Source organism: Tauraco erythrolophus, chromosome 8 (genome assembly GCF_009769465.1).
Source record: "Tauraco erythrolophus isolate bTauEry1 chromosome 8, bTauEry1.pri, whole genome shotgun sequence".
Lineage (NCBI taxonomy): Eukaryota > Metazoa > Chordata > Aves > Musophagiformes > Musophagidae > Tauraco > Tauraco erythrolophus.
This window is the reverse complement of record NC_141472.1, coordinates 12,795,146-12,821,741: the sequence shown is the minus strand read 5'-3', so window position 1 is coordinate 12,821,741 and position 26,596 is coordinate 12,795,146. Positions and strand designations below refer to the sequence as shown.

The 26,596-nt window shown below is 42.2% G+C and overlaps 2 protein-coding genes across 2 annotated transcripts in view; one reads left to right on the top strand and one right to left on the bottom strand.

Annotated features, from left to right (window-relative positions):
* PLCL1 (phospholipase C like 1 (inactive)) overlaps positions 1-16,991 on the bottom strand; it is a 198,522-nt gene extending 181,531 nt beyond the window's left edge. Inside the window, exon 1 of the mRNA XM_086615744.1 lies at positions 16,719-16,991. Coding sequence (XP_086471870.1) covers positions 16,719-16,991 — 273 coding nt within the window. The remainder of the gene's footprint in view (positions 1-16,718) is intronic.
* A 1,003-nt stretch (positions 16,992-17,994) lies between these two features.
* The window catches only part of BOLL (boule RNA binding protein), a 37,609-nt gene continuing 29,007 nt past the window's right edge, over positions 17,995-26,596 (top strand). Inside the window, exon 1 of the mRNA XM_086615876.1 lies at positions 17,995-18,231. Within this exon, the coding sequence (XP_086472002.1) occupies positions 17,995-18,231 (237 nt within the window). The remainder of the gene's footprint in view (positions 18,232-26,596) is intronic.

The following is a 26,596-nucleotide window of genomic DNA, read 5'->3' as shown; positions in this document are numbered from 1 at the left end:
CTCAACAAGTCTGTTGACAACACGGTATCGTTGCCTTTACTACTCCAGTGTATCACTCCCACAAGTTCTGGCAAACCCCGATACGGTAACGTCGGTACAAGGTGATCTCAGGCACAACCTGAAAGCCCTGACAGAACTGGTTCCATGCTGTAGCTTGGAGCTCCTCGGGGACAGCACAGAAACAAGACTTACCAGCTCAACGCGCGACGTTAAATTGTGTGTTACTGAGAGACGTACCTGCACGAGCAGGGAATCACAATGACAGTAAACTAAAAGCACCGTATTTTCTGACAGTCATCAAATGGGATTTAAGATGGACTTTTATGTGTTGTTTTTACGTCGTTAGTCAATTTGTCTTCCATTTGCTGAGAATTTCCTGTGTAGGCAAGGCAGATCAAAATCAAGGGGCAGGTTCTGAGTCGACCGTAACAAAATTATAGTGGATAGTGAGTGGGGAAAAAAAAAATATCAAAAATCTGTATGTCCAAGTCAAAACTCGCAGATTGTTCAACACCCCTGTGGCTTGAGCAGGCATTTGGAAAACAGTGAGCACATTCCCAATAGTTTCAAAGTAGCCTAGACTTAATTCCAACATACAGGGCAAAAAACATTACTATGTGGACAAAAGGTTGCAGATGTATGTTTTTTTAACTTGACAATGTAATTAATGATCTTCACCATTAACTGATGACCATTTGCTTTGCAATAAAATAAAACATTCTATTTTTACACAGCAAGATAAGATTGAAAAAAATAGGAAAGAGCAGAAGTATCTGGCCACAAAATGAGGTAAAGCAGTTATTTAAAAATGGCTGGCAGACTCTGGCAAAGGTTAGAAATACTTAGTCAAGGCCTCATTAAGTCGCACTGGAAGCCTTTTCCCCTGCTCTATGGACCCAGCCTATTCCCCCAAGCTGGCAGACACATCCAATGATGCCAGCCTCCTGTTCCCAACTTTTAACACTAGACATCAGCTTCACATGGAACAGAATGTGAATGGACAAAGTATCGCTAAATAGGAATGAAGCTTTCACACAAATTACTCTTGCTTACAGAAAAAAAAATTTACAGGAGAAACGTTACTGAAAAATTTGAACTGGATTCATGACATTTCTCCCTTCCCTGTGCTCCAGTCCAAGGGAAGGATTTTGTAGATCTATCACAATCTTTCTCGTCTGTATTAATAGATACTCCGATACTATCCTGTGTCTCGGCAATAATAGATACTCCAACATCTCCTGTATCTCCCTGTATTTTGGCTCCAAGCATACAGTAACACGAGCAACATCTTCTCCAGCAGAATATTTACATAGAATTACATGGGAAAGGTCCCTGCAGTTAACTCTCTACAAGCTCTGCTTTCTCTTCTTGCCAGATAGTCCTTACTCTACAAGCACACTATTGCACAACATACTTCAAAGCAAGCAGAAGGGAATTAGGAATTATTTCCTAGGTTGTTCTCCTCCAACTCTTTGAATGCCCCTAGGTGCACTTATTTGGCAGTTCAACTTTTCTTCTTGCTTTTCACACCTCCCAGAACAAAGTACAGTGGTGTCCTCAGGGAAGAAGGCACTCTGTAAGGCAGATCTGTAAAACCAAATATGAATCCATCAGTATAACGAGTCAATTAACTAAGCAGCTAGGCATGGCTGGAAGTGACCTACTGGGAGAGACAGTGGTAAACTTCTCATGTAGTATATAAACTAGGAAGAAAAAAAAAAACCTAGAGCAGTCAACGGCAAGGGAAGCATTAATCATCATTATCACTGGAAACTCCATGAAGCTTATCTTAAAAGTTAAGCAACCACTTGAGAAGAGCAGCAATTCTCCCTAGAGCACTGCCTGGATTATTTTACTGCTATTGATCACTAAATCATCACAGAAAGAGAAAAACTTGGCATTCTTTGGTTGTTAGTGGCTCATCTGATATCATTAGAAGCTCATGTAACAGCAGTGATGTGTTCAGCCATATGAGGTCCTTCCAGAAGGATGTTTAATACCTCCCTGATGTCTGAAGTCTTAAATGTTCGTGAAGTTATTAGCTTCTCCAGCCTTTTCTAGAAGGAATGTTAAATTATAATTGCAGTGGAACTGCCACTACCAACACAGCTGAGTGTGACAGGTACCCTAAATACTTCCTTGACATAGTAAAAATCTTTTACACAGCAACCAAAACATGCATTATACATGCAGTGGCAAAAGACAAAAAAAAAAAAAACAAAACAAAACACACCTACACAAAACAAAACAGTAAACGAAACCCAGAGTATTTTCAAAAACATGGAAGAGGGAGGAAGTCTGAGTCTTGCAACAGACCAAAATCTGGTGTACAGATTAATGAGTAGCCAAGATCCCTAACTGAGAAGTAACTGGTGAGATCAAGTTACACAAACATGCAAAACATGTTTACATCTTTTCTACAATATTATTCTCTTCCATATAATTTACCTCGATATTTGCATTCACCCATTAATTTCTTTATTGGAGCATAATAAACCCAAAGAGGTAATGCAATGTTACACCCAAACACTGCCTATGGATTCAGATATCAACCCATAACTGGAAGTGTATAGAGTTCCTGAAGAGAAAATACACTATGAACAGCCACTAAAAAGACAGACAGGCGTGAGAACCAACCACTAAAAAAACCAGCCAAACAAAAAAAACCCCAACCCAGATTCATGTACTGTTGAATTAATAGAACAGTATAGTTGACATTTTAGGTATACAGTTAGGAAAATTAAAGAACAATTCCCACTGTCCAAACTGCAAGGAACTGGTATGTTTCCATAGGGGGCATTCATTGGTCCTACCCTGAAAGATGCCATTCATTTATAACCGCCAATATTCAGTACTCGAGAAGATAACGTTCACTTCTGATACCAAGAGTTTTGCCAAAGGCTCCTGAACAGTCTTTTCCACCTAAATACAGCATGGACCAAATCCTACGTCAATGCAACTGGCCTATAAATAAACGAAGTCTCAGGCCTGCCACACCTCTGTACAAGCAATTCTTGGGCACGAGGGAGTGCTCCTTACTGCAGCTTGCCCCAGTAGCACAAGATAGTCTGCACCGCTCTTCTTCCTCAGGCAGCAGCACAAACAGCAGCTTTTTGCAGAAACCGCCGGCTCAGCCTGAAGGTAAGCACACCAGTCTTCCAGCAAACCCACCGCCCTATGGATGCGACGTTTGCTCTTTAGCATTCTCTGTTTGTTCCGACAATTTTTTTTTCATCTCTGTCTTCCAAGAAAAGGGCCCTTGGCCTTTGTCCACACAGAAACTTATTTTAATTAAGAACTAATGCAAATCACTATACAGACAACCTAGTACCGGCTTTAGTTTTACCTAACTCCTGATGACTGACAGTTTAAAAATCAAGACTTGTCTATACACAATTCCTTTTTAAAAAATCCTTTTGAATAAACCATTGTAACTTGTATTTACAGTAGGCCACAAAGAGTAGGAGATAACTAAAAAAAGTCCTTGCGATATAGGCAAGTCATTTGGCAGCATAAACCATGCTTTGCCGCCTTATACATATATCTCTGCTGCAATGCTGCATTAAAATAGTCTTTTTGTCCTTTTGAAATGAAGTTGTATTTTGCAATAATTGCCAAGTTTAGCTCTTGGATTCACTAAAGGAAACAACATTACCATTTCCCACTGACAAAATTGTGTAATAATGCAAAATTCAGCCTAAAACTCAATTTAACATGTTCCGTGAATTTCTATTAGCATGCAAGTATGTGATACATACATAGATGGACGGGAAGATGATAAACTGAGCAAGTGGAACTATTTTCTTCAGAACATACAGATACCCAGACATGTAAGTGCTTCAGTGTTTTCCTTGAATGGTATTTGGAGAACTGTGCAATATGTGCTCCTGGCTGCAATATGCCGCAACACAAGTTAGAGACAATCTGCAATCTCTGAGTAGGTGTATAGATAGGTAAACAAAGTAAATGGCATTTCAAATGAAATAAAAAGTTCTGGATTATACCACATCTGCACCACATAAATGGTGCATCTCAGCAGGGTCATGTCTTTTTCCTCGTAACTGTTCAAATAAGACAGAAAACGCTACAATCTTTTTATGTTAGAAAGTCGATCTTTCCTCTTCTTACCCAGTGAATGGAACACTGTGCCCACACTGTTCCTTTCAAATTTCTACAAAAGGATGCCAAATGCACTTGCAGTAGGATATAGCTCAGTTTATTTAAGCTGAGAGTTGAGTATCTTTGGAGAAGTTAAAAGCTGGTCTGAAGGAAATATGCAGTTCCTTCTTCGCAGAGAAGGGATATGCAAAAGCCAGACGCCAGCTATATGCCAATTCTCTTAAGAAAGCTATGAAAAATATATGGTCCTATCCTATTTAGAAGGCAAGGTACTGTTACAGGTCCTGAGTGTACTCCTACACCTGGAGGTTTTTCTTCACAGAATGCAAGTCCTGATTCTTTGAAAAGGTGCAGCAAAATGGCACTCTCCTCCAGATGCAGTAAACACTGCCACAAGCGGGTACCAACATGGTACAGCTTCCCAACACCTTGCTTCCACCACCTTAGCATGGCCAGCAGGTCGAGGGAAGTGATTCTGCCCCTCTACTCTGCTCTCATGAGACCCCTCCTGGAATACTGTGTTGAGCTCTGGAGTCCCCAACATAACAAGGACATGGAGCTACTGGAACGAGTCCAGAGGAGGGCCACGAAGATGATCTGAGGGCTGGAGCACCTCTCCTATGAAGACAGGCTGAGAGAGTTGGGACTGTTCAGCCTGGAGAAGAGAAGGCTCCAGGGTGATCTTATAGCAGCCTTCCAGTACCTAAAGGGGGCCTACAGGAAAGCTGGAGAGGGACTTTTTACAAGGGCGTGTAGTGATAGGACAAGGGGCAATGGATTTAAACTGAAAGAGGGGAGATTTAGATTAGATATAAGGAAGAAATTTTTCACTCAGAGGGTGGTGAGGCAGTGGAACAGGTTGCCCAGAGAAGTTGTAGATGCTCCATCCCTGGAAGTGTTCAAGGCCAGGTTGGATGAGGCTTTGGGCAACCTTGTGTAGTGGAGCGTTTCCCTGCCCATGGCAGAGGGGTTGAAACTAGGTGATCTTTGAGGTCTCTTCCAACTCTAACCATTCCATGATTCTATGATTCTCTGCCCTGCTCCCCCTAAACACGCGCTCTGTTCCTCTTTCAGTCTCATCTCTTCTTGGTAGATGGGATCATCCAGCCAGCGCCAGCTCACATCTAAACACAAGTCTGGGCACTATCCCTCAAAGGTGAGCTCTTTGGGCAACAGCACAGTCCTCTTAAAAACTCTCCAACTGTTGCAAGGTTTCATCACAAGTGCTTGTATGTCAGCATTTCACAGCACATCAGACACTCTTGTGTGAAAGATACTTACAGTCTTTATATTGATCAAAGCAAATGGGGATATTAACCCCAGTTCATTAAATTAACCTTTTTCCCTATCACTTAAGCTTTACTTGCCCCCCACGCCCACGCCCTCCCAGCAAGGCAAAGCATGCTGCTTAATACAATCACATTTCACACTCTCCAGCCAAAAAACTTACTTATCTTCCCTCTCTTCTGCTGCAACCCAGCTTCTTCTGCAGAAAGACACCACAGTCCTTGGACTGGTCTATGCAACCTATGCTCAGGACAAGAATATAACATAATTTAGGTAATTATAATGGTTAAAAACACCAAGTCTTCAAAGTTGAGAGGTATTGCTGCAGGCAACACTCCTCCATGGTGACCAAGGGTACTAGGAGAAGCCTATGAACAGGCTCTGTTTTGATCTCAATGAGATTTGGATCAGTCCATCAAAATTAATTACTTCTCAGCACTATTCCTGTCCATCAGACTAGTGTACCTCACCACTGTGTATGAAGGTGCCCCCCTCTCACCCATAAAGATGTAGCAAAAAAAAGTATTGAATATGAACAGAACTGTGAATATGCATTCAGCACACAGACCCCGCAGCAGTGCTGCCAAGCAAATAACTCACAGCAAGTGCATTTGTTTATTATTGTTTTCTCTATCTTTTTTCCTCAGCTCTCATAGCAACTTACTCTTTTTTGTGTTTCTAACAAGAGCAACTGTTATCTGGAAACAATTCCCTGAAATTCATTCTTCAGCAGTAACATTGTCCAGGTTTAAAGCAATACAGTTTTGCCAAAGAAACCTCACCTAGCTCAAAGTAGGATCAGCCTAACAAAATTAACAATGTTTTAAGTCTTTAAGACCCTGAAAAAGTTCCAAGTAAAATAAAATGGTTTAATGATTGGGTATTTGTGTTCAACCCAGTCCTTCCTCCACTGATGGCAATGGGAAAATTGCCACTGATTGCAGAGACTGCGGAAACTATGTTTATACTCAAAATCCGCATTGCTTTAGGGAGCAACTGCCACTGTGAATCATAACACTGCAAGAAAGAAATTCACAAGTTATATATACCATGACTTGCATTTCCAAATCATTCGCAAGTACAACCAATTTTACGTAACACTAGCAGACGGGACTTCCTTCAGGATACATCCCTGCATATTTCCCAGAACAGATCTGTATTTACCCCAGGGCCAAGACTCGGGAGCTACCTGCAGAGCGAGGCCGGCCCCAGCAGACCTCACACACAGCGTTCCTGCCGAAGGCTGCGCAGCTTCCAAGCAGTCTCCAGGACTGGGCTCCATCTACCCCAGAACACAAAACGTTTGCAGGTCTTTTTTCATATGCTTAATGAATTCCAATGTCTATTCTTTAGCTGGTGCACACGGAATTTTTTATTACAGTGTGTATATGAGGTAGCCTGGAGGTGTGTCATACTCCAATGGAATATAATTCTTTTATTAAACTATAACATTTCTTAATTTAATAATCTCCTACATAATCTCTTTTGGAAAAAGAAAAGAGATCTTAGGGTAATTCATTCATAGTGCGCTCTCCTGATAGCTCTGGCTTGAAGAGATCAGCAGTCACTCTAGCTGAGCAAAAGGCAACTTCTAATCAGATCCTTATGAAAATTGTTATAAAACTAAATTAAAAGAAAAAAAAAATGCTCTTCCAAACAAAAGTACAGCTTATAAAAAACCGCAATGCAAGAACGCAGAACTCATTTAGATTTACAATGAGTTGCCTATATTGTATCTTCCAAGTGTCTTCAGAGAAAAATCTAATGTTAAGTAAAATATGATGCTTTTACTCTTCTATGCAAATAGCAACAGTAAGCTTAAACTGACAGAATCCACCAAGAATCTCTCTTCTCTCAAAAAGTGAACTCAACAACAAAAACAAAATCAAAATACCACTGTGATATTAACTTACAATGGTAAAACTTGCCTAAACACTATGGAGGTGTGAAAGGCTTCACTGGAGATGCCCAGATGGCTTTGGAGTTGCTTCAGAATGGCTGGCAAGCTTCACTCAGGAAGAGAGGGATACAAGGAATGAGATTCAACCAGTGAGCTGGCAAGAGCAGGACCATGGCATCTCTCGCTCATCCTCCTCTTGTCTCCACCAGAGCTGCTGTAAGTGCTTGTGGCAAAAAAAACCAGACCCTCTGACCTCCTGGCAGCTGTCTAGCTCTGCACAAGCTGAAGAGACCACTCTACCACAGCAATTCAGCTCAGGTAACAGACCATTATTTTTCTGCCCTCCACGACTTTCCCTGCAGGGAAGCTCGGCACTGGGTCTGCAAATAGGATCCCCATGGCTCTGCTTCAAGCTCTTGCTTGAGTCCTGGTCACTGCCCTTCGCCTTGTCCCTACCCTGCTTGGGCACTCTTGGCTGACTCCTGACTCCACTGCCCAAGCTCCCGGCCAGACTCCCCAGTTTTATTTCAGCCTTGTCTGCTCCCCGTGACAGCCTCCCCTCCCAGCAGCATTTGGATGACATGTAATCCGATTTTCTGAACTTCACTCGAGCTTCTAGACATGCTCCTGCCCTGCTCTGCCCCATGGCTCTCCCGGTTACTTGAGCACTAGCATCTGGTTCCTGATCGAGGAGTTTTACTTCCTATTGCTATTTACTTCCTACCTTTTTCTTGCAAACATAGTGTAGCTAACGTTCTTGTGCGGTCACTGCAGCACATGTACTCCTCAAAACATATTGACTTCGCAATAGGATGCAATGCTACAGAATTTCTTAAATTCATGGGGTCTTTTCATCAGCACTCCTGGCAGAAGTTTTTGGTTGGTTGGTCGTTCTTTTGGTTTCAGTTTGTTTGGGTTTTTTTTTAAGCAGATACACTTTCTATGAGATACATCAACACAAAACAGAGAAAGGTACATCAGCATACACATATGTTTGCATAAGCAGCAGTCCTCTCAAATCACAAATGCACCCTGCATTTTATTTAAGCAACTCTTTTTGTTGTGTCTTCCCCCAAAACTATCTGAAAGAGCTAAATAAAATAAAAACTTTTTGTAGCTTACAATCAAAATAGATTGGGAATCCATCAAAACTGTCTAATGAATTAAAAACATGCTATGCCTTCCTGTAATACAATATAGGTAATTAGATCCAAATTATGCTGAGAGGATCACTGCTTGACAGACTTTGGGTCCATAAAATAATAAACCATGAGCACTATGCTTTATCTGATTCTAGACTTATTTGAAAGGTGTGTCATTAAGTAGCCAGCTTCAGACTGAATAAGTATCAGAGATTCTTATTGCCCATTCAGAAGTTGTGTCCAAGTTACCAAAACAAACTTCCAGTGAAGAACGGTGATTTTGGAGTCCTTATTATCCACCACTCTGCTTCTTCTGTAATCATTTACACCCTTGCAAAGCAATATGTGACAACTTCTCAGTACTCAAACTGATTTCCACTTTGTATGAATCTCTGAACAAAGTACTGGGCAGCAAAGACGTGCTCCTTTTGCCCCTCAAAGAACTACCAAAGCAGCATGACGTAGGTCAACCAGCAGAGCTGAGATCTAGCAGGCTGGAGAACCTCTGGGGATAATCTGTATGAATATAATGAATGTTTTCAGTAGCTATTTTTGTTGGGATTATCCAAGACATGGTGTGAGTATTAGTAGTCCTCTAAGCAAGCAACTCAGGAGGAGAATCAAACCTTTGCAACATACCTTTACAGCTAGAATATTTTTAAAAATCCACTCAGTACAGTAGTAAAGTAGTAATACTTTGGTGTCAGTTGCCTTTTAGACTTGGATGCACCTTTAAATAGGTATGTCACAATAACATTACCTGACACATGCTGCCCCAAATAATCCTGAAACCAATTTTGTTGATGCAATAAAATTTGATTCTGGAACAGGAATATTTTATCTCAGTTTGATTTCAGTTAATTATTTAAATTGGGGCCCTTACACAGTCTTAATGGTCAGAGACTTTCAACTTTAAAAATATATGTGTTAACAATGAACCACAACTGAATGAAGTCATTACAATAATCTCAGTAACTTAAACCCATTTCAGGAAGGGGCTCAATAATCACTAAAGCGACAAGTTTCTGACGTAAAAAGATTCTCCCAGAACACAGTATTTTACATAAGTAGGCTTCAAAACCAAAAACGTTTATGATACAGAAAGATTTAAGAACAAGTCTTTGACTGTAAATACACTTCTACACCAAAACATACAAAGACACCAGACTTCAGAGCTTGTTAGTATTTGGCAAAGGCATTTAGGCTTTTGCAGAACTTAACTTTTTAATCAAGTCTGAGTAGTTACTAAACTGTCATTCATGTCAAAACCTTCAACTAGTAGTGGCTAAAAGAAAAAATAATAAGCTAGAATACATGTGTAATGAAAAGTTCTATTAATCATCATTCCCCATTTCTTAGAAAAATCACCAAGGTATTACCAAAAATTACAGCTACCAGGTGCATCCTGGAAAGAAAAAAAAAAGTGCTGATTAGGTTTATGAGCATGATCAGCTAAATATTTCACCACAGAGGATGCATTATTGGCTCTACAGTAACTGTCTACATTTTCACATGTACCATGGGGAAGGACAGGAAAAAAAAAAAAATACCATTAACTCAAATAAAACATTTTTGTTACAGATGGAGTTGATCTCAGTGGAACTACAAAATGAATAAAATATTATCATAAGAAACAGGATTTGCATTTCTGCACAGATATGAAAACTTAGTTTTATTAACAGCTGCTTAACATATTTGGAAAACAGCAGAAAGCATTCCTCTGCCGCTGCTCTACCCACCAGTGCCATTATGCAAACAGAACATTGTTTTTAATTACTATTTATGTACTTCTACACAAGAGTCTTTGTGCACATAACATATTTTAAAAACAAACCAACCAGTATCACCAACTTCATCTCCTATTCCTGACCATAACAGCTGCTCCCATCTCTTACCTAGAAAACCTACCAAGCAGCTTCCTGAAAAGACCTGCCAGAACTTGTGTTTGCAGATCATCAGGCTTGCTGGTATCCTACAGAAAGGATATCATCCCAGCAAGTCTGAAAAAAGTCACCTTTAGGTAATGTCAGTGGAAGACATTAAAATAATTTTGACTATTATGATCCTGTACGGAAAGATACCACGAACACAATGCTATTATCCATCTCTACCCACATGTTTAATGGGATCACTTGTCACGTGTTACATTATGTGCTACATGAAACTGATTGACAAGAAAAGTACTCCAGAGTTAGCAGTCAGCATAACAGATAAATTTGCTATAAACTTTAATAAAAGCAGTTTGCCCTGGATGTAGGTTGCTGGGGTGTGGGTTTTTTTGAAAGTACTACCTGAAGTTTATGCAAGTCGGTGTTAAAGGCTCCCATAGATTTTTAAGAGACTTTTAGCCAGACCTCAAGTTCTCCTTGAGCAGAAGTTAACTTAAATAACTTTTTACTAGAGCGTAGAGATGGCTGGAAATCGGAATCATTGTATTTTGTGGCAAATCCAACCATCAGAAACAGAAAATCTAAATTAAGCACGAAGAATTCCAAGAAATCGAATGGAAAGAAACCTTCAGCTATTATTCATAGATTGACTTAGGCACGAGGTACATATTAAAATGCTCAACAGCAAGTGTAAGTGACTCTGTGCCTGCACATGACAAAGATCTCTGCAAGACACTTTTCTGGCAAAACTTAGATCTCTGAAAGGCGTAAGAGCCTTCGAGATAACTTCATGGGATCCATATCTCTAAATGCTGCACCTGAACCCCATTTTATATACTTAAGTCTTCAGTGGATTTTGGTCTGCATTGCTACAGATAATTATTATTGATAGCTTGACACAAAGTATTCCACAAGACCTAAATTGCTCTCTGAATCCTTCTCACTACAATGTTACCAACTTAGGCACAGCCATGCTATCTACAGTAGCCATCTAACGAACGTTGCTTTGTTTTCAAGGATGAGGCTGGAGTTAAATCCCAGTCTGAAATGCCTACTGCCTTCCATGAGAAAGTATCTTAGTGATAAATGCAACAGTTCTGTAGAAAAACTGTTCATCTTCAGTGATACTAACTACTGGATGCAATTCATCTCACAAAAGCGAGTCTACAACCAGTACAGGTTCTGTTCAAACCTATCTTAAGTAGATTCTTATGAAAAAAAAAGTAGTGTACAGAATACAGGTGCATTGTTACAAAAATATTATAAAGACTATAAAAAGCCATGCCACAGCAATCCAAAAAATACCTCCAAAATGCTTCTCTTCTGTAAAGGCAAAAACCCACAACAAATAATTCTAAATAACTAATTAACAGAGAAGACTGGTTTTATTTCTAAGAAATGTTTACACTAGCAATAATATAAAACAGTCTTCTGTGTCTAGTCTTAACAGTGTACTCAAGTTTTTCTTAACAAACAGATACTGGGACAGACCAAGGTCAGTCTAGGCTGGTATCCCAGCTACGGGAGTACATGCGTGGGGAGACACATTATAAAGTGATCAATCCTCCACTGTCGCTTCCCAGTGTTCAACCGCTTGGAGTTTAGGGATTTTCTGAGCCAGATGCTTTTGGTGCACTGTGAAGCTCTCCTCCATCGATTTGTCATTTTGAACCCGCTTGAACCCATTTACATTTCTGACTACCACAGCTCTCTGGGGCTGTTAAGTGCATGATTTAATCACACACTGTGTCAGAAAATACTTCCATTTATTTTAAACCTGCTGCTATATAACTATCACTGGGTTTCCCCTCCTTCACGTTCTGTAAAAAGAGAGTGATTATCCGTTCCCTGGTTTTGCCTCTACAATATTTGGGAATTTACATACATCTAAAATATCACCCACCAGTTACCTTTTTCCAGAACAATCTGATGATTTTCTCATTTTGTGGCAGCATTTCCATGGCTAGCCATGTGTCATTCTTGCCCTTCTCAATAACTTTTTATGCTCTACTGTATTCTTTATTGTATTCTCTACCTAAATATTTTCCTATTTTTCTGGGGTAGTTATGAATACGTCAAATAATGTAGTTGTGGTAAAGTCACCATTGGGCTATCAACTAATTCATCAGCTTTAAGTTGTTTTAGATTATTAAGTAGCAAGTATCTAAATGTAAGCTTACACAGCAAAAAGCTAAGTAAGAGTTACTGAAGAATCATTACAGTCCTGAAAAACTTCACTGTTTTCTCAAAAACATTCTTAAATAGTCATGTTGCACAGACAGATGTATCAAGTATTTAAAACTCTTAAATTTTGCCACCACACTTCAGAACGCTAGCTGAAAGAAACCAAGCCTTATTCTTTTTTATTGTAGGTTTGGTTTTTTTAAAAGCTAAAAATGTCACTAGGATAAATACAACTTCTTGAAACAAGACAGCTGGCCATCTTGATACACTTCCACTGATGAATTCAATTGCAAAACCCTAATCCTTGCAGTTCTTACACTAGTAGTATATGACGGGCAAGAACAACTCAATGGGCTTTTAAAGAAAAAAATCTGTGCACCAAACAGAGGGAAATAGTCTGCGGAAGAACTTCAGTGAAAGTTCCACAGCTGCACTGTGACTGAATAACGTTCAAGTCTGACTCTGCAGTTCCTGCTTCCCGTTCACTCCATGGGCACAGCCTGCTGTTACTAACATAACGCAGAGCTGCGTTATCTGCTACAGTATCTTAACACAAAGATCCGGGAAGAAAAGAACCACATGGTCCCAAAAGTTTGTGTTGCATGCAAACAAAGCAGAGAGAGAAGCCGGGTAAGAACTGACGGGGAAATATTTTGGTAAACAGTTACAAAATATTTCAGTAATCATTACATAACAAATTACACAGCCTTCCGACCTGTTTAATAAAACACTTGTACGTGGCAATTTCAGCAGGAACATGCCAGAAGGAAAACATCGGTCAACTCTGTTGAGAACCCCACACAGGAAGGCTTGCAAAGCTTTACATGTAAAGAAAGAAGAAACCCAGTTCTTCGAGCACTCTTTCATTCTCCTGACCTAAAAGTTGTTTCCATTAGAATTTTATTTGCAAGCAATCAGCCCTGGATTACGCACAAGAAAAAATAAAACATGGAAGCACTTGGCAAATAATTTAGCCAATGCATGCCCCATCTTTAAGCTTCTTCAAAAATGATTCAAAGTCTACACTCTCTTGTCCTTTCTCTAATTTTGTCTCCCAACCATTATACCATGCTGACTTCAAGCCCCTCAAGGCAAAACCCCTTTCTTGCTTCAGGTCTGTAGTAAGACCATTTACCTCTTCCTTCCATTAGAAAAAAAAAAAAAAAAAAAAGCACAACCAAAAAAAAACAACAACTAGTGTCCATGTATTAGGGAAATTTTTTAAAGCACAAGAACAGCTACAACTATTTCTCATTAATGCTATTTCAAGTGTACCTCAATCTACAAAGCTATGAACATTAGCAAAGCAAAATGGGAATAAAAATATTCCAGCTACATTTTGTTCTTTTTATATAAATGAGTTCTCTTGTTTCTGAAGCCAAATATAGAGCACATGAATGCACTGAAGATTATCTAGAAGGGTTCATGTTTTACTTGCAGTATATGCCAAATGTAATTTGCTGCAGGAAAGGTTTTTAAAGCAAGTCCCTGTTCAGCCCTTCATACTTCACAGTTATACTGTGGGTGCCAAAACACTCCAATGTAAGCAAATCCAGCTTCCACTGGAGTTGCACTCTCAGATGCTAACCTTGAAAACTTGCAGAGTTCTAAGAGATAGCTAGGAAAGAAAATGCTCTTAAAAGTATACTTCCATCAACTAAATCTACAGAATTTTAACTTCTTGCTTAATTCGGCAAGACCACTCATGCTTAAAGTACATCTTTAAATAATTGGGAGAGAAATGGGAAAATAGGACAAGAGTGTTCAACTCCTGCAGAATAAGAGCTTGCCCTTACTGTACAGCTTCCTTTGCTTTCTTAAACCTCTCTTTCAGCTGGTAAGATCAGCTTAAAGAAAGCTATGGAATACTACTCTGACTATAGATTTATATGAACATACAGATTTTTTTAGAATAAAATAAATATAATAAAACATTGTCAAATTAATTCCCCTGCAAAACATACAATGCTTAAACAGAACTCCTGCTCGCTAAAGTCCGGGGGGGGGGGGGGGGGGCGGGGGGAGGAGGAGAGGTAAAATAAGTTGGAGTTTTTTATCTTAATTCCATCTAAAATTTGCATCCAACACCTGATGAACATTTCCTAGGACATCAGAAATTCCTGAAAGATGCAGACAAATTATTTAATTCCTACCCCAGGTTAAAAGTATTTCCCACTCACTAGTATAATACCAAAGGAAAACTGTGATTCAAAACACTTCATACACCACTGAGGCAACCCTGTGGGAAAATAAACGTATGAGGTCCCAACAGTATGCCTTAGAGATGTATAGCTTGCAAATTCTCAGTTAATATACCTGCTAATCAGACACAAGCATATTATCTAATTTAATTCATCAGTTTCACAACTAAATTTAAGATGGATTACGGTATTTTTCACTCCATTTCTATCATAGGACCATTCCAGACCCTTACAGTGACTGGAATAAGTTTCTAGCTTCCAGACTGGATCTATGAACAGGCATCCTTTGTTCTAAAGGCAATGCTGTCCTAGAAATCAAGTTTTCCCTCATACAGTATTCAAACCATTGACCTTATCAGCCCATCCTAGTTATCCTCCTTTGCACCTGCTCCAGTTTGAATGCACCGTTCCTAAGCACAGGAAACTGAGACAGATCATTATCACCCTCAGTACTATTACTGAATATCAACCTTTGGTGAAAATGCTATCCAGTCATTAAAATTTATCTACCATTTGTGACATTAAAACATATCTACCACGTAGAACTGGTATAGTCTGTAAAAACAATTCTACGCTCTTTAATTTAAATCCAAGACTGTACATTTTCAATTTTTGAAACCTTCACACAATTCCAAGATAAAATACCATTTCCATACCAAAACACTTCCAGGACTTTGGTCCTGATTTAGTAGAACATTTATGTAACTTCACGTTGGAAGCATTCCCATCACATTCAGTGGATACCTTCAGAAGACTAAAACCACACTTCAACGCTTTGTTGGGACTTAACAGGTTAACATTCCAAGGTGGAACTTTCAAAGGATCCTCGAGGCTCTTTTGCACTTAACTATCTCGGTCTCCTCTGAATGTCGAAGCTTTAAAATGCAAAACGCAAGTATTTTGTTTATCCGTTTCTCCTTTGAATGGATACACCAAGCTCTAAGAATTCCCTGCTTCTTGCCTCGAGCTAGACCTCTGCCCTGTGCCTTCGCACACTTACAGAAGTGAAGCCTCATTTTTCCACTGTTCTCCCGATGCCTTCCAAGTGCAAGTCACTACGAGAGGATCACATGTGACCATATGCTAAATTAAGTTTGCCCAGGAGACTTCATTCATCGTCTCCCCAGAAACTAGCGATTAGACTACCTACTTGCAAGGAGATACCATTTAATTCGAAACCACATCGTTTACTCTTAAGAATTAAACTGGAAAAAAAAAAAAAACAAAACACAACCCACACCAAACAACCCAATCCAGGTAAACACACTCATAAGGCCATTTTCCTTACCAGATTATGATAAAACAGAGGGGTTTAAGATCACGCTCGACCTGTTAGTTTCACATAAAGGGTGTTAAACACACGGCGCTGCTCCGTAGCAATCTGTACTACATTCAGCCTCCAAACGCGCCTTCTGTCAGTCTGTGACACTGCATATTTTGCTACTCGAGAGCAAGGAAAACCATCGCAGTAGAAGCTATTTATTCTGCCTCCAGGTGCTTCATAAATATTAAACACGAACCGATACGAGCTGCTACACAAAAACTTTTCAACTTCTCGGGAAGCTGCCCCGCTGCCAAATTCGCGGGGCACGCACGAGTGCCGGCGGGACCCCGACCCCTCTCAGCGGCGGCAGGAGCAGTACCACCACGGACCACCTCCAGAGCCCATTCCCCCAGGACCAGCCGGCCGGGCTCCACGGGGACACCCCCTCCCGCAGCCGCTGGGCCCGAGGACGCGCCTTCCCACGGAAGGCTCCGCGGAGGCAGCGCCGCAGCCCCGGCACCCGTATCAGGTGCGGGCGGAGCAGCCGCTTCACCTGCGCGGAGGGTGCGCGCAGCCCCTGCCCGGCGGGCTCCCACCACACCTCTGCCCCCCGCCCGTCCCGGACCTTCCCCAGCCGGCCCCAGCCGCCCGGAGGGTACGGGCGCACCGGAGAGCGGCTTCAGCCCGGGCAACCCAGCGGCGGCGGGACCGGCGGAAACTTCCCGCCCTTACCTTGATGATGCTGCTTCTCCGCGGGGTGGCCTTGGCCGCCTCCAGCAGGCAGGCGTCAGGGTCGGGCGCTGCCGCCGGTGCCAGGCTGCCGCCGGGGAAGCGCTCGGCGGTACCGACGGCCGAGACGCCGCTGCGGCGCTCCCGCCTCCTGCCCGCGGCGGCCGCCGGGGCGTCCAGCGAAGCCGGCTCGGGCTCCTCCTCAGCACGGTGAGCGGCGTCGGGAGGGGCACGGCCCGCCGCCGGCTGCTCCCTGCTGCCGGCAGCCTCTGCCATTGCCCCGCCGGGCGGTGTCAACTTCTCCGGGGCGCTGAGCGGGTGGAGGGACGGACACACACACACACGGACGGCGTCCGGCGGCGCTCCCCTCACGGCACGGCGGCGGCAGCGTCAACTTTCCCCAGAGGAGCCATCTCCGTCCCCCGCCGCTGAGTCCGCCCGCGCGGGACTCGGCAGCCCCCGCGGAGCCGGAGAAACGGAGAGGGCGGCGGCGCCGCCCCACACCGCGGGGATGGCGCAAAGTAGCGGGGCGGGCGCGGCCGCGGGGAGCGCCGTGCGGGCGGCGCGCGCGCAGGAAGTGCCGCCGCGGCACCGCTCTGTTGTGACAGGGGCCGGGCGTGTTTTGACAGGCGGCGTTGACGGACGGGGCGCCGGACCACTCAGCGCTGCGGCGGCCCCTCGGGGGCGCCGCGAACGGCCAATAGGCGCGGCGAGGGGCGTGCCCGCGGGACGCCTGGGTGGGCGTTCTGGGCGGTGCGCGGCCGAGGGGCAGGTAGGGCGGTGAGTGAGCGCGTGGAGAGCTGTAAAATCTGATCGCAGCCACCGCAGCTCCCAGCAAAGCGGGAGCGATGGGACAGACCCTCCCGTCCCCTCTGCCCGTGGGGAGCGTGCCGGGACAGCGCCCGAGTGCTTCCCCGCGCGTGTTCGAGGGAAGGTGTGGGCTGCGCCCGTGTCAGGGTAGAAACACGCGTGAGGAGAGGGGCTTTAGGATAACGCCCGTTCAGACCCGCAGCCCGCGTGGCTGCGGTGCAGGCGCGCAGGCACTCGCGTTAGGAGCGCGGGCAGGGAGCGGCAGGGACGCTGCCAGGTCGGCGGCTGGCGAGGGCGCGGTGCCACCGCCACCCGCGGGGCTGGCGCGGAGGGGAACACCGCGCTCGGGCCCCGGTTGCCGCGGGCGGGCCGGCAGAGCGGGTGCGAGGCGTGAGGGGGAGTCTCGCAAGAGACGGCGAAGGCGAGGCTCACGGTGGGACCCTCCATCGCTTGAAAACGAGCCCCAAACATGCCGAGTCACGCGGGGCTGCCACCTCGCCGCCTTTTCTCCTCAGCTCGCCCCCCTCCCGGCCGCCGGCCCGGGCAGGGTCCCGGACCCGCCGCGCCCTCCGTTGCAGGGCCGGCACCGCCCCCTGGCGGCGCCGAGCGGGAGCGCCGGGCCCGCCGCTGCCCGCAGAGCCGCCGATGCCGCGGGACGGCGGCGGCCGGTTCCCCGCGCCCCGGGCCCGCCGCCGTCCGGCATCAGGCACCGCGCGGTCCCGGGTGCAGCGCCGCAACGCGAGGCGGAGAAGAGGAGCCACCCGGGACAGGCTGAGAGCCATGGCCCGCCGTGAAGGGTTAGTGCGAGGGTGGTGCTGTCCCTCGCAATTCCTCAGGTGGCATTTAGTTATAATGAGATTATCTACATGGAGACCTCGGCAACGACAGGGTAAAGGGGAGTGCAGCGAGGGTGAAAGCCTAGGAAAGAGGAAAGCTGGCGAGACAGGTGAGAAAGAGATTACATAGAAAGACGAAAAATAGGAGGGGTAGGGCTGGGCAAGCTGAGAGTCACTGGAAATGTAAGGCTATTCAAAATTACAGCTATTGGCTTTAAAGATGCAGGGGAAATTTTCACTTCTGTCTGGCTTCTAAAGTAATTTCCTAACAAATGTGTTGGGCACCTGTTGGCAGTCAATGATTAAGCAGGAAAGCACCCCAGCCAGTCATTAGCTACCAACAAACGCCTAGCTACAGGACATAATTGCCACTTAAAGGATGTGAAATTTTTCTGTTTATATATACAATAGATAATATTTATAATTCCACATAAAAAAACTGTAACTTCTGTCAAGGCTACCAAGGCGTTTACCAGATTCAACACAAAGAAATGCTGATTGAGGGACAAATCTAAATACCACTGAACTTTTTTTCATGAGCTTCCAGCTAAATTTGGCGTAAAAAATATGACATAAGACATGTATACAACAGTTGTTTTGGATTTTTTTCAGTGAGAAAGGCCACAAAATAAGCAACTCTAAAAGAAGATACAAAATATTCACATTGAAGAAACATTTATCTTAAAAAATACTGGAGAGGAAAGACCTGTAAGGGAGTGGAAGACTCAACCCCAGCATGCATCGTACAAGAGAGAGGACATGATACCAAGTCATTGCAACAAAGAGAAAAGAAAAAGAACTAATAAAAGCTTATGGTTACATGTCCACATTCTGTCACACAGACTGACCTAAGACGACTAATTTAAAGATAATGGAAAAGGTAATTACCATGCAGTATGTTATCAGAGGGAATTATTACTTCACGTAAAAATACGTTGCAGCCTTTTCATATATTTTGTGAAATCGCATGAATTTTAATCACTGATGTAATTATTTGGGAACAGTAAATTACTCTCATAGCTGGAACTTGCTGCATCTACCAGGAACTGTGTGTAGCGTGTTGCACAGATGCATATAACATATTAAAGAACTCTATCCTTTCCAGGATATGTCTTGCATATTCCAAATTAGAGAGATATTTGTTGTATTCTGAGATCGAAAGTTTAAAATAATTTAATTCTCACCTTAAAGACTTCAGAAGTCAAAGGTTGTAAATTAACTGAAAAGAGTCTACAGGGAACCTATAGATTTTAAGTTTCACAAACATGAAGCCTATAGGGAACACAAAACAAATCAAATTTGTTTTGTCCACAAGATGCAGAGGTTTTGGAATTACGTATGGTACAGCTAAGAGAGTTTAGTTAAACTTCTCTCCAGAAGAGAAGAGAAGTTTATTTTTTAGTACTGTATTTCTGACTATGCATCTCTAGATGCTTCTGAGGCATCTGCTTCTGCTTGTAAATGTGACAAACTCTTTTCCCAAACCTGGAGTTCGTTCACCTGGTGTGCAATAAGTGAATCCACACACTGAGATACTGCTTTACTACAAAATTGTGCAAGTTTGGGTGCCTGTCCCAAGACACCTGAAATTCAGTAAACATTTACACAGTGTGTATTAGCATATTTACATATTCATTGTTATTCTCCTCAACAATTGGTTAATTTTCTCTCGCTTTACATGTAAATTACTTCATGTGCTCAGTCCTTTTGCTCCGCCCCTTTCTTTTGGGTCCGGGGTATGTTTAGGGTAGGTGGTCCATGAGTTGGTGGTCAAGATCTTCCCCTGCTGGAACTACCTTTCCCTCAGCTATCGCTGTTTCTCGCTTACTTAACATCTGTGGTATTTTTCCAGTCTCGTTAATCTTTTCTCATAACAGAACCATGAATTATGATGGAAACGAGCAATTGGTTTTGGCACTTTTTAATATCTAATAAAAAAAAAAAGAGCTAACAAAAAAGAGCTTTACACTGAAAGTGCTTGCATAGAAAGTAAAAAAAAAGTGAAGATTGTTTGGTGATAAGTGTATTTAACAGGTTTCCATATTCAGTTTTAAGATGATTGGATGCAGCCCACTGTACAAAGACACTGCAGTGTTGTCTACAATTACCTGAGAAGAGATAGGGACAGATTTTCAAGAACAGTCAAGGAATTCACTCAAGCTAAGAAAGGCAAGGTGATGGATAAAACGAACCTCTTTGTGTTTGCCTGAACACGTGAGTCAGCAAGTGCCTGCAGTGTCTATTTCAATGTTTTCTTGTGCACTCAACTTACTCCATCCTGGAGGCACACAATTGTTCCTTAGCGGGTGTGTTTTGTATCATAAACAGCTGAAAATACGGTCGTCTTCAGGCTGTGCTGCAGTACAGCTTACATAAGCCAGTAGTTTCCACCTAGATAATATATTTTGGGAAGCCCTTAAAATTAAGTGTTCTGCTGGGAGCTGAAAGTGGTGCTCCTGTACCAATTGACCATGGTTGATGAAGTGTGAAAAGTGACATCTCTTCCTGTGTCAGGAACATCTAATCTGCAAGATCAGGAAAGAGCAATAGGGGACAAGTTGTAATTTCTTCAAGTATGCATTCACAATGATAGCAAATCATAATTCATTTTAGAATTGATGAGATTTATGCAAAGCTACTGATGAGAAAATGTATTGCTAGTTAATTCTTAATTCTTGAGTTTTTTTAAGTCTCAATGGTTATTGTGTCTGTTTGTGCTGTTATATACTGAATATGGTATTATAAAACAAAAAAGCATATTAATGATATAATTTATTTATACAAAGATGTACTTGTTGCTAAGCTTCACTCAGGTTTTGGCAAGACAAGCCCAAGTCATATTTTGCCTATAAAACTATTATTAAGTTTTTATCCTGAAAAAAAAAAGGCAAATTTGAGTCAGGATAAAGCAAATATAGTCAAAAGGTCATAATCTTTAATTTAAAACATACTGTATATGTTTTCAATTTTTGTTAAATTTAAAAAAAAATATTTACACTACTTGATTCAATGCCTCCTAAATTTTTGTTAATTATTGTTTTGTCTTGTCTCCTACTTTGTTGTGTACGTGTAGTGAGGCTTTTTCATCTTATTTTATTTTCTAGGTAGTATAAATGTTGTGTCTTCTCTAACTTAGCAAGAAGTACTTTTGTGATATGCCTCTATCTTAATGATGTTCTTGTTCCAGCTGAAGTCACTGATGAATTCTTTTCACTGACCGATAGTACTTTCACGCTAATCCAGTGTTTTCAATAATTAGAATACTGCAGTTATCGAAGATTCCTGCCAATTCTTAGCTCTGAGGAATAATCCTTTGGTTTAGCAGTATTGTTTGTCCAAACAGATACGCCAATTAAGTATGAGAAAGGGTAAAATCAGGACCTCAATTAGGTCATGTTTAATCCTACTTTACAGCCACTGCTTACTATATAGACACAGGCCCAAGCCCTTGGTGTGGAGTGCATTGATTTCTGTATGGAGATCAGTGCATACGAAAGGATTATTAGCACTGTGAACAGCCACCCAAAAGTTAGCAAACACCAGAATTAAGGTTAGTGGTCCCAGTGTAGTTTAATATCCTTTGATGTGAACGTTGCAATCATGCAGAATGCTACAGGACTGCGGCTCCTCTCACTGCGTGGGATAATCCCTGTGAATGAGACTGCTTTCGTCACCTTGGGCCATACCCCAGTTCTTTTCACCTTTTTCCAGACGCAGTATTTTACTGGCACCCACCTCCTTATCCCCCAAGTTGTAGCATGGTGTTCTGGCACTCAGCATCTCTTCTCCCGCATTCCCCTACCTGGGTCCTCCTAGTTACTCCTACCAGCTGCTGCTCACCAGCTGCCGTGGACCACTTGGCACAGGAGACCTGAGAGGACTACTGAATGCCCTTGCCAGAATGGTTGGGGCAATTTTTGCTACCGTTGGGGGTACTTCTTTCATTGCTCTCCTATGCCCTTTCTTTACCTATTTGCTTCCTCTCCTGCAGACTCAGCTCTTAACCATTGTGTGTTCGACCAACACAGCTTCCTTCACCCCCAAGCTGGGCGTAGTGATGTGTCGCTGCACGCAGGAGGGAGAACATCATTGCTCATGGCTCTGCTGGTTGACTTTGACAGTGGTACAGCACAGCTGCTCCACTGCTGCAGAGAAGACTGAATGGACCCTGGGTTAGGCAATACCTGGCATGAACAGGGGAGTAGACTCTGAGATATTGAGATTCTGTGAACAAATTTTATCAGAGGCATAGCAGGTAGCAACATTTGAACTAAATTTTGTAGACAGGAAAGAACACATCCCTCATAAGGAAGTGATTCTTCTACTAAATTTAGCATCAGTTGTAAAAGAAAGTGACATTAGAATTTTTCTAAGGGAGGAGGGTAAAATGTGATGTGTTGGTTTGTTTTTGTAAATAAAAAACCATTTTCTTCCTATTCTGGTTTCCAAGAGTAGATGTTTGACAAGAATCCATTTCCCTTACATAAACAAAGAATCACAACAGAAGTTATAAAACTATCTTCAAATTTTTGGCCACAGTGATTGAAGTTCAGGAAGTTAACAACTAGAAAGACTTGCACTGAGAGAACTTGTCCTATGAGGAGTGGCTGAGGGAGCTGGGACTGTTTAGTCTGGAGAAGAGGAGGCTCAGGGGGGACCTTATCGCTCTCTACAATTACCTGAAAGGAAGTTGTAGGGAGATGGGGGTCGGTCTCTTCTCCCACGTTATGAATGACAGGATGAGAGGGAATGGCCTCAAGTTGCACTAGGGGAAATTTAGGTTAGATATCAGGAAAAATGTCTTTACAGAGAGGGTTGTGAAGTATTGGAACAGGCTGCCCAGGGAGGTGGTGGAGTCCCCATCCCTGGAGATGTTTAAAAAACATGTGGATTTGGTGTTGAGGAGCATGGTTTAGGGACCCTGACAGTCCAGAGTGAATGGTTGGACTCGATGATCTTGAGGGTCTCTTCCAACCAGATGATTCTATGATTCTATGAAGTAATTGAAAATAATGTTTTTAATAGACAGCATCAGATAATCCCAGAAGCGGTGCTTACAACCTAGGCAAAACATAGAGTTTATTCCTTTGTGCAGCTAGTGAAGCTTCCTCAAGTTCCCCCTGTTTAGTTGATGAAGTTTAGGGGAGGGAAGAGAGGCATGTTTTATACATTATAACAGAAATTGTCTGTAGGATTTGGAGGAGTCTTAAGGTCAATTCTTATTCAAGTCTAATGATACTTAATAATAATGGCTCTTGTTTAAGGTAGGTGGTAATCCCACTTAATGAGAACATTTACCAATGACTGTCTTTTTCACAGAGCTCTTTTTAACATCTCTGATTATTGCTTTTAGTACTTCTTTGGCTGTGACACATGCATAGAAGTCTAATTGTAGTTGTTGCTGCCTTTCAGGCTATGTGAACTTACTTGTTAACTGCCATGAACAGCATGATCCAATAGGTGTATGCCATTTCCCCCTTTCTTTGGTAATTACCTATCAATAGGTATAATTTCATGCCAGCGTACTATGTCACAGCCTTTAACGTCCTTGCTAGCTCAATGGGTATATTCAGTGTTAGAAATATATGTGGCACCATGGTTTCCATGCACTTACATGCAATTTTGGGGGAACGTTCGGAGTATCATGAACTGTGCAGCTGCTGGGGAAAGCAGCATTAGTGTTAAATGACATCTGTTAGCCAGGGATTCTTCTTTCTGAGGACAGAAATCATTCTGGTAATATCCCAATTAAAAAGCTACTGTTATGGCCTCTAATCTTGCTGACTCAGAAGAAAATTGCTAGACATGTCACCAATAGCTGTACTCGTATTTACTTCGCAGTTAAAGACTCTGGAGGAAATTTGATCAGTGTGGAATTTAGGCTGTTCTTCTGCCTGTTAATCAATCACACAGCCTTCCTCTTCGCATGTGCTCTCTGAAATATTTTGCATTGCTTAACTGGGATTGGTCATAAGCAAGGTAATGATGTGCAGCCTGGACCACTGAGGGCATATGCACAAGCCCAACCACCAGGAGAAAAGACTACTCATTTGGAATTCTTTCTGGTGATTCCTGACCTGAATGATGTGAGGAAAAGTATGAAATAATCTAACAGGAGTGGATCTGCGCAGAGAGAGCATTTGCACTGAGACCCTGACATCCATACCATAGGCATTTTGGGGGGGTGTTACCTGGGAAAAGCCCTAGTCCATTTCCATGGATAAAACAGCTGCACGTTAGAGTACAGTAGTGGTGCTCCTGGGGCACAATGTCTCTTTTAGTTTCAACTGAGAAGTTACACGCTCAGGAACTGCTCTGTGATATGAACCAAGTAGGTAAGTTAGGATGATCAGGAGATTTGCTTCAAAATTGAACACTTGATCCAAAAAAAAAGGCTAAACCAGATGCACCCAAAGTATGTCACACATGGCTACCTTTAGATCTCCCGTTCTTGATCAGCCATCCAGGGAAAGAGTGTAAAGAGCTACACCCACATCTGCCTCATTTCAAAGATAGCTGGTTTCCTACGAAAAAATTCAAGGTAGTGTTTCCCAGCAACGTTTTTGACAGCTTCTGTGCTGGCTTAAAGTGGTAGTAGATGCGAGCAGAGAACAGGGACCCTGTAAAGTCTATCCCTTTTATACTGGAACTAGTTACAGGCCAACTTTGGCCTAGCCCTTGATACCACTTCCAAAGACAAGCTTACCTGTGGCTAGATAGATGGATTTGAAAACTTGCTAAAATCATTTATGTCTGGTTGTTTCTCATGCATGCAAATTTGGCCCATCTCTCTTAATTCATCAGAAATGGTCATCTCAAAGAAAAAAAAAAGATATGCTATATAATTGTTATCAAAATGTAATCCTCAAAATAAATTAAATTCCTCTGGTATTAATTGAACAGGATTTTAAGAAGACTCAAAATACTTTCCATCAGGGATGAAGTATATTTAATCCTTTATTGCAAAATCTCTTGTTCCAAAATGTCAGGTTAGAAGATATTCTAAGGACGTGGAAAAGAAAGGCTAATGACTAATCTATGTAAGCTTATTTTCCTGAAATTTGCCACTGTGGGAGTATTGACGTGCATAAATTGAAAGCATTGTTAACCACTGTTTTTCTATATCTTTTCTGAGTGGGGTTAAATAAGCTGGTAGTTAAAATCCGTAGCCTATACTAACTCCCACTATAGTTTAGAGCAGGATTAGCAAAAGTGAAGCATTCTGCACATAAAAGGCCAGGATAGTTTTACTCCCAAATGCAGAGATTTGCAGACGAATCCATAATAAAAGTGGAAAAATATACTTGTGTTGGGAAAGCTTAAAAGACATGTATTTACATTGTGGTTTGGAAGAATCCTATAATTCTAACCAGTTACCCTCTCTTCATCTAATCTCAGATGTACAGTCAGACTCTGCAGCAAGATTTGGGGAGATTAAAAACTGAAGTGTATTAGCTCTTCAAGATATGCTCTGCAACTGTGATGTCCAAAGATGCCAATACGTGTTTTTGTGAGCAGGTGTTACACACAATAAAGCTCAGTGAACCACACTTTAACAGAGCCCTGCTCAGAGGTTTGTGATTTGGGGGAGGATAGGAAAAACAAAAGGAAGAATGATGTTTCTGGTTTTGTAAATCCCCGGGTCCATAGTGTGGGTCAAAATTTACACTGAATTATTTCCTAAGAGCCACTGCAAATAAATCAAATAGAATTTAAATTACATATCAGTCCAAGTATTGTGAAAGCCTTGATTTGCATGGAAGGCAAAAGGTAAAACTATCATAGAGCTCACAATTGCCAGAGGAAGAGTGAACTGCAAATTTAGCAAAATAAAAAAGAAACAAAGAAAAAATCCACTAATTACTCACAAGAGCAAAATAAGTGATCTTATAAAGATCACTTGATTCTACATTAATATGGAAAAATCTGTGTTACATAAAACCAACTCAAATTTAGCGTTAAGTCAAGTAGGGAAAGATTAGCCATTCTTAAAAATCAGTGGTTTTGAGTTCTTGTTCTTCCTACGTTATCTAATAATATTTTAAAAGTAGTAGATATTTTCAGAGGAAGGGGCCTTCTTTGTATAGTTGCTTGAGATCTCCAGATAAAATACTCTGTTTCATTATACAAGCAGATTATGATTCAGTGTTGCCCATTGAAGTTTGCCAGGGTTATTTCTTTAAAATTGATTAATAAAATCAGAAACCAAGTCTTTAAAAAAGGATATCAAAGTCT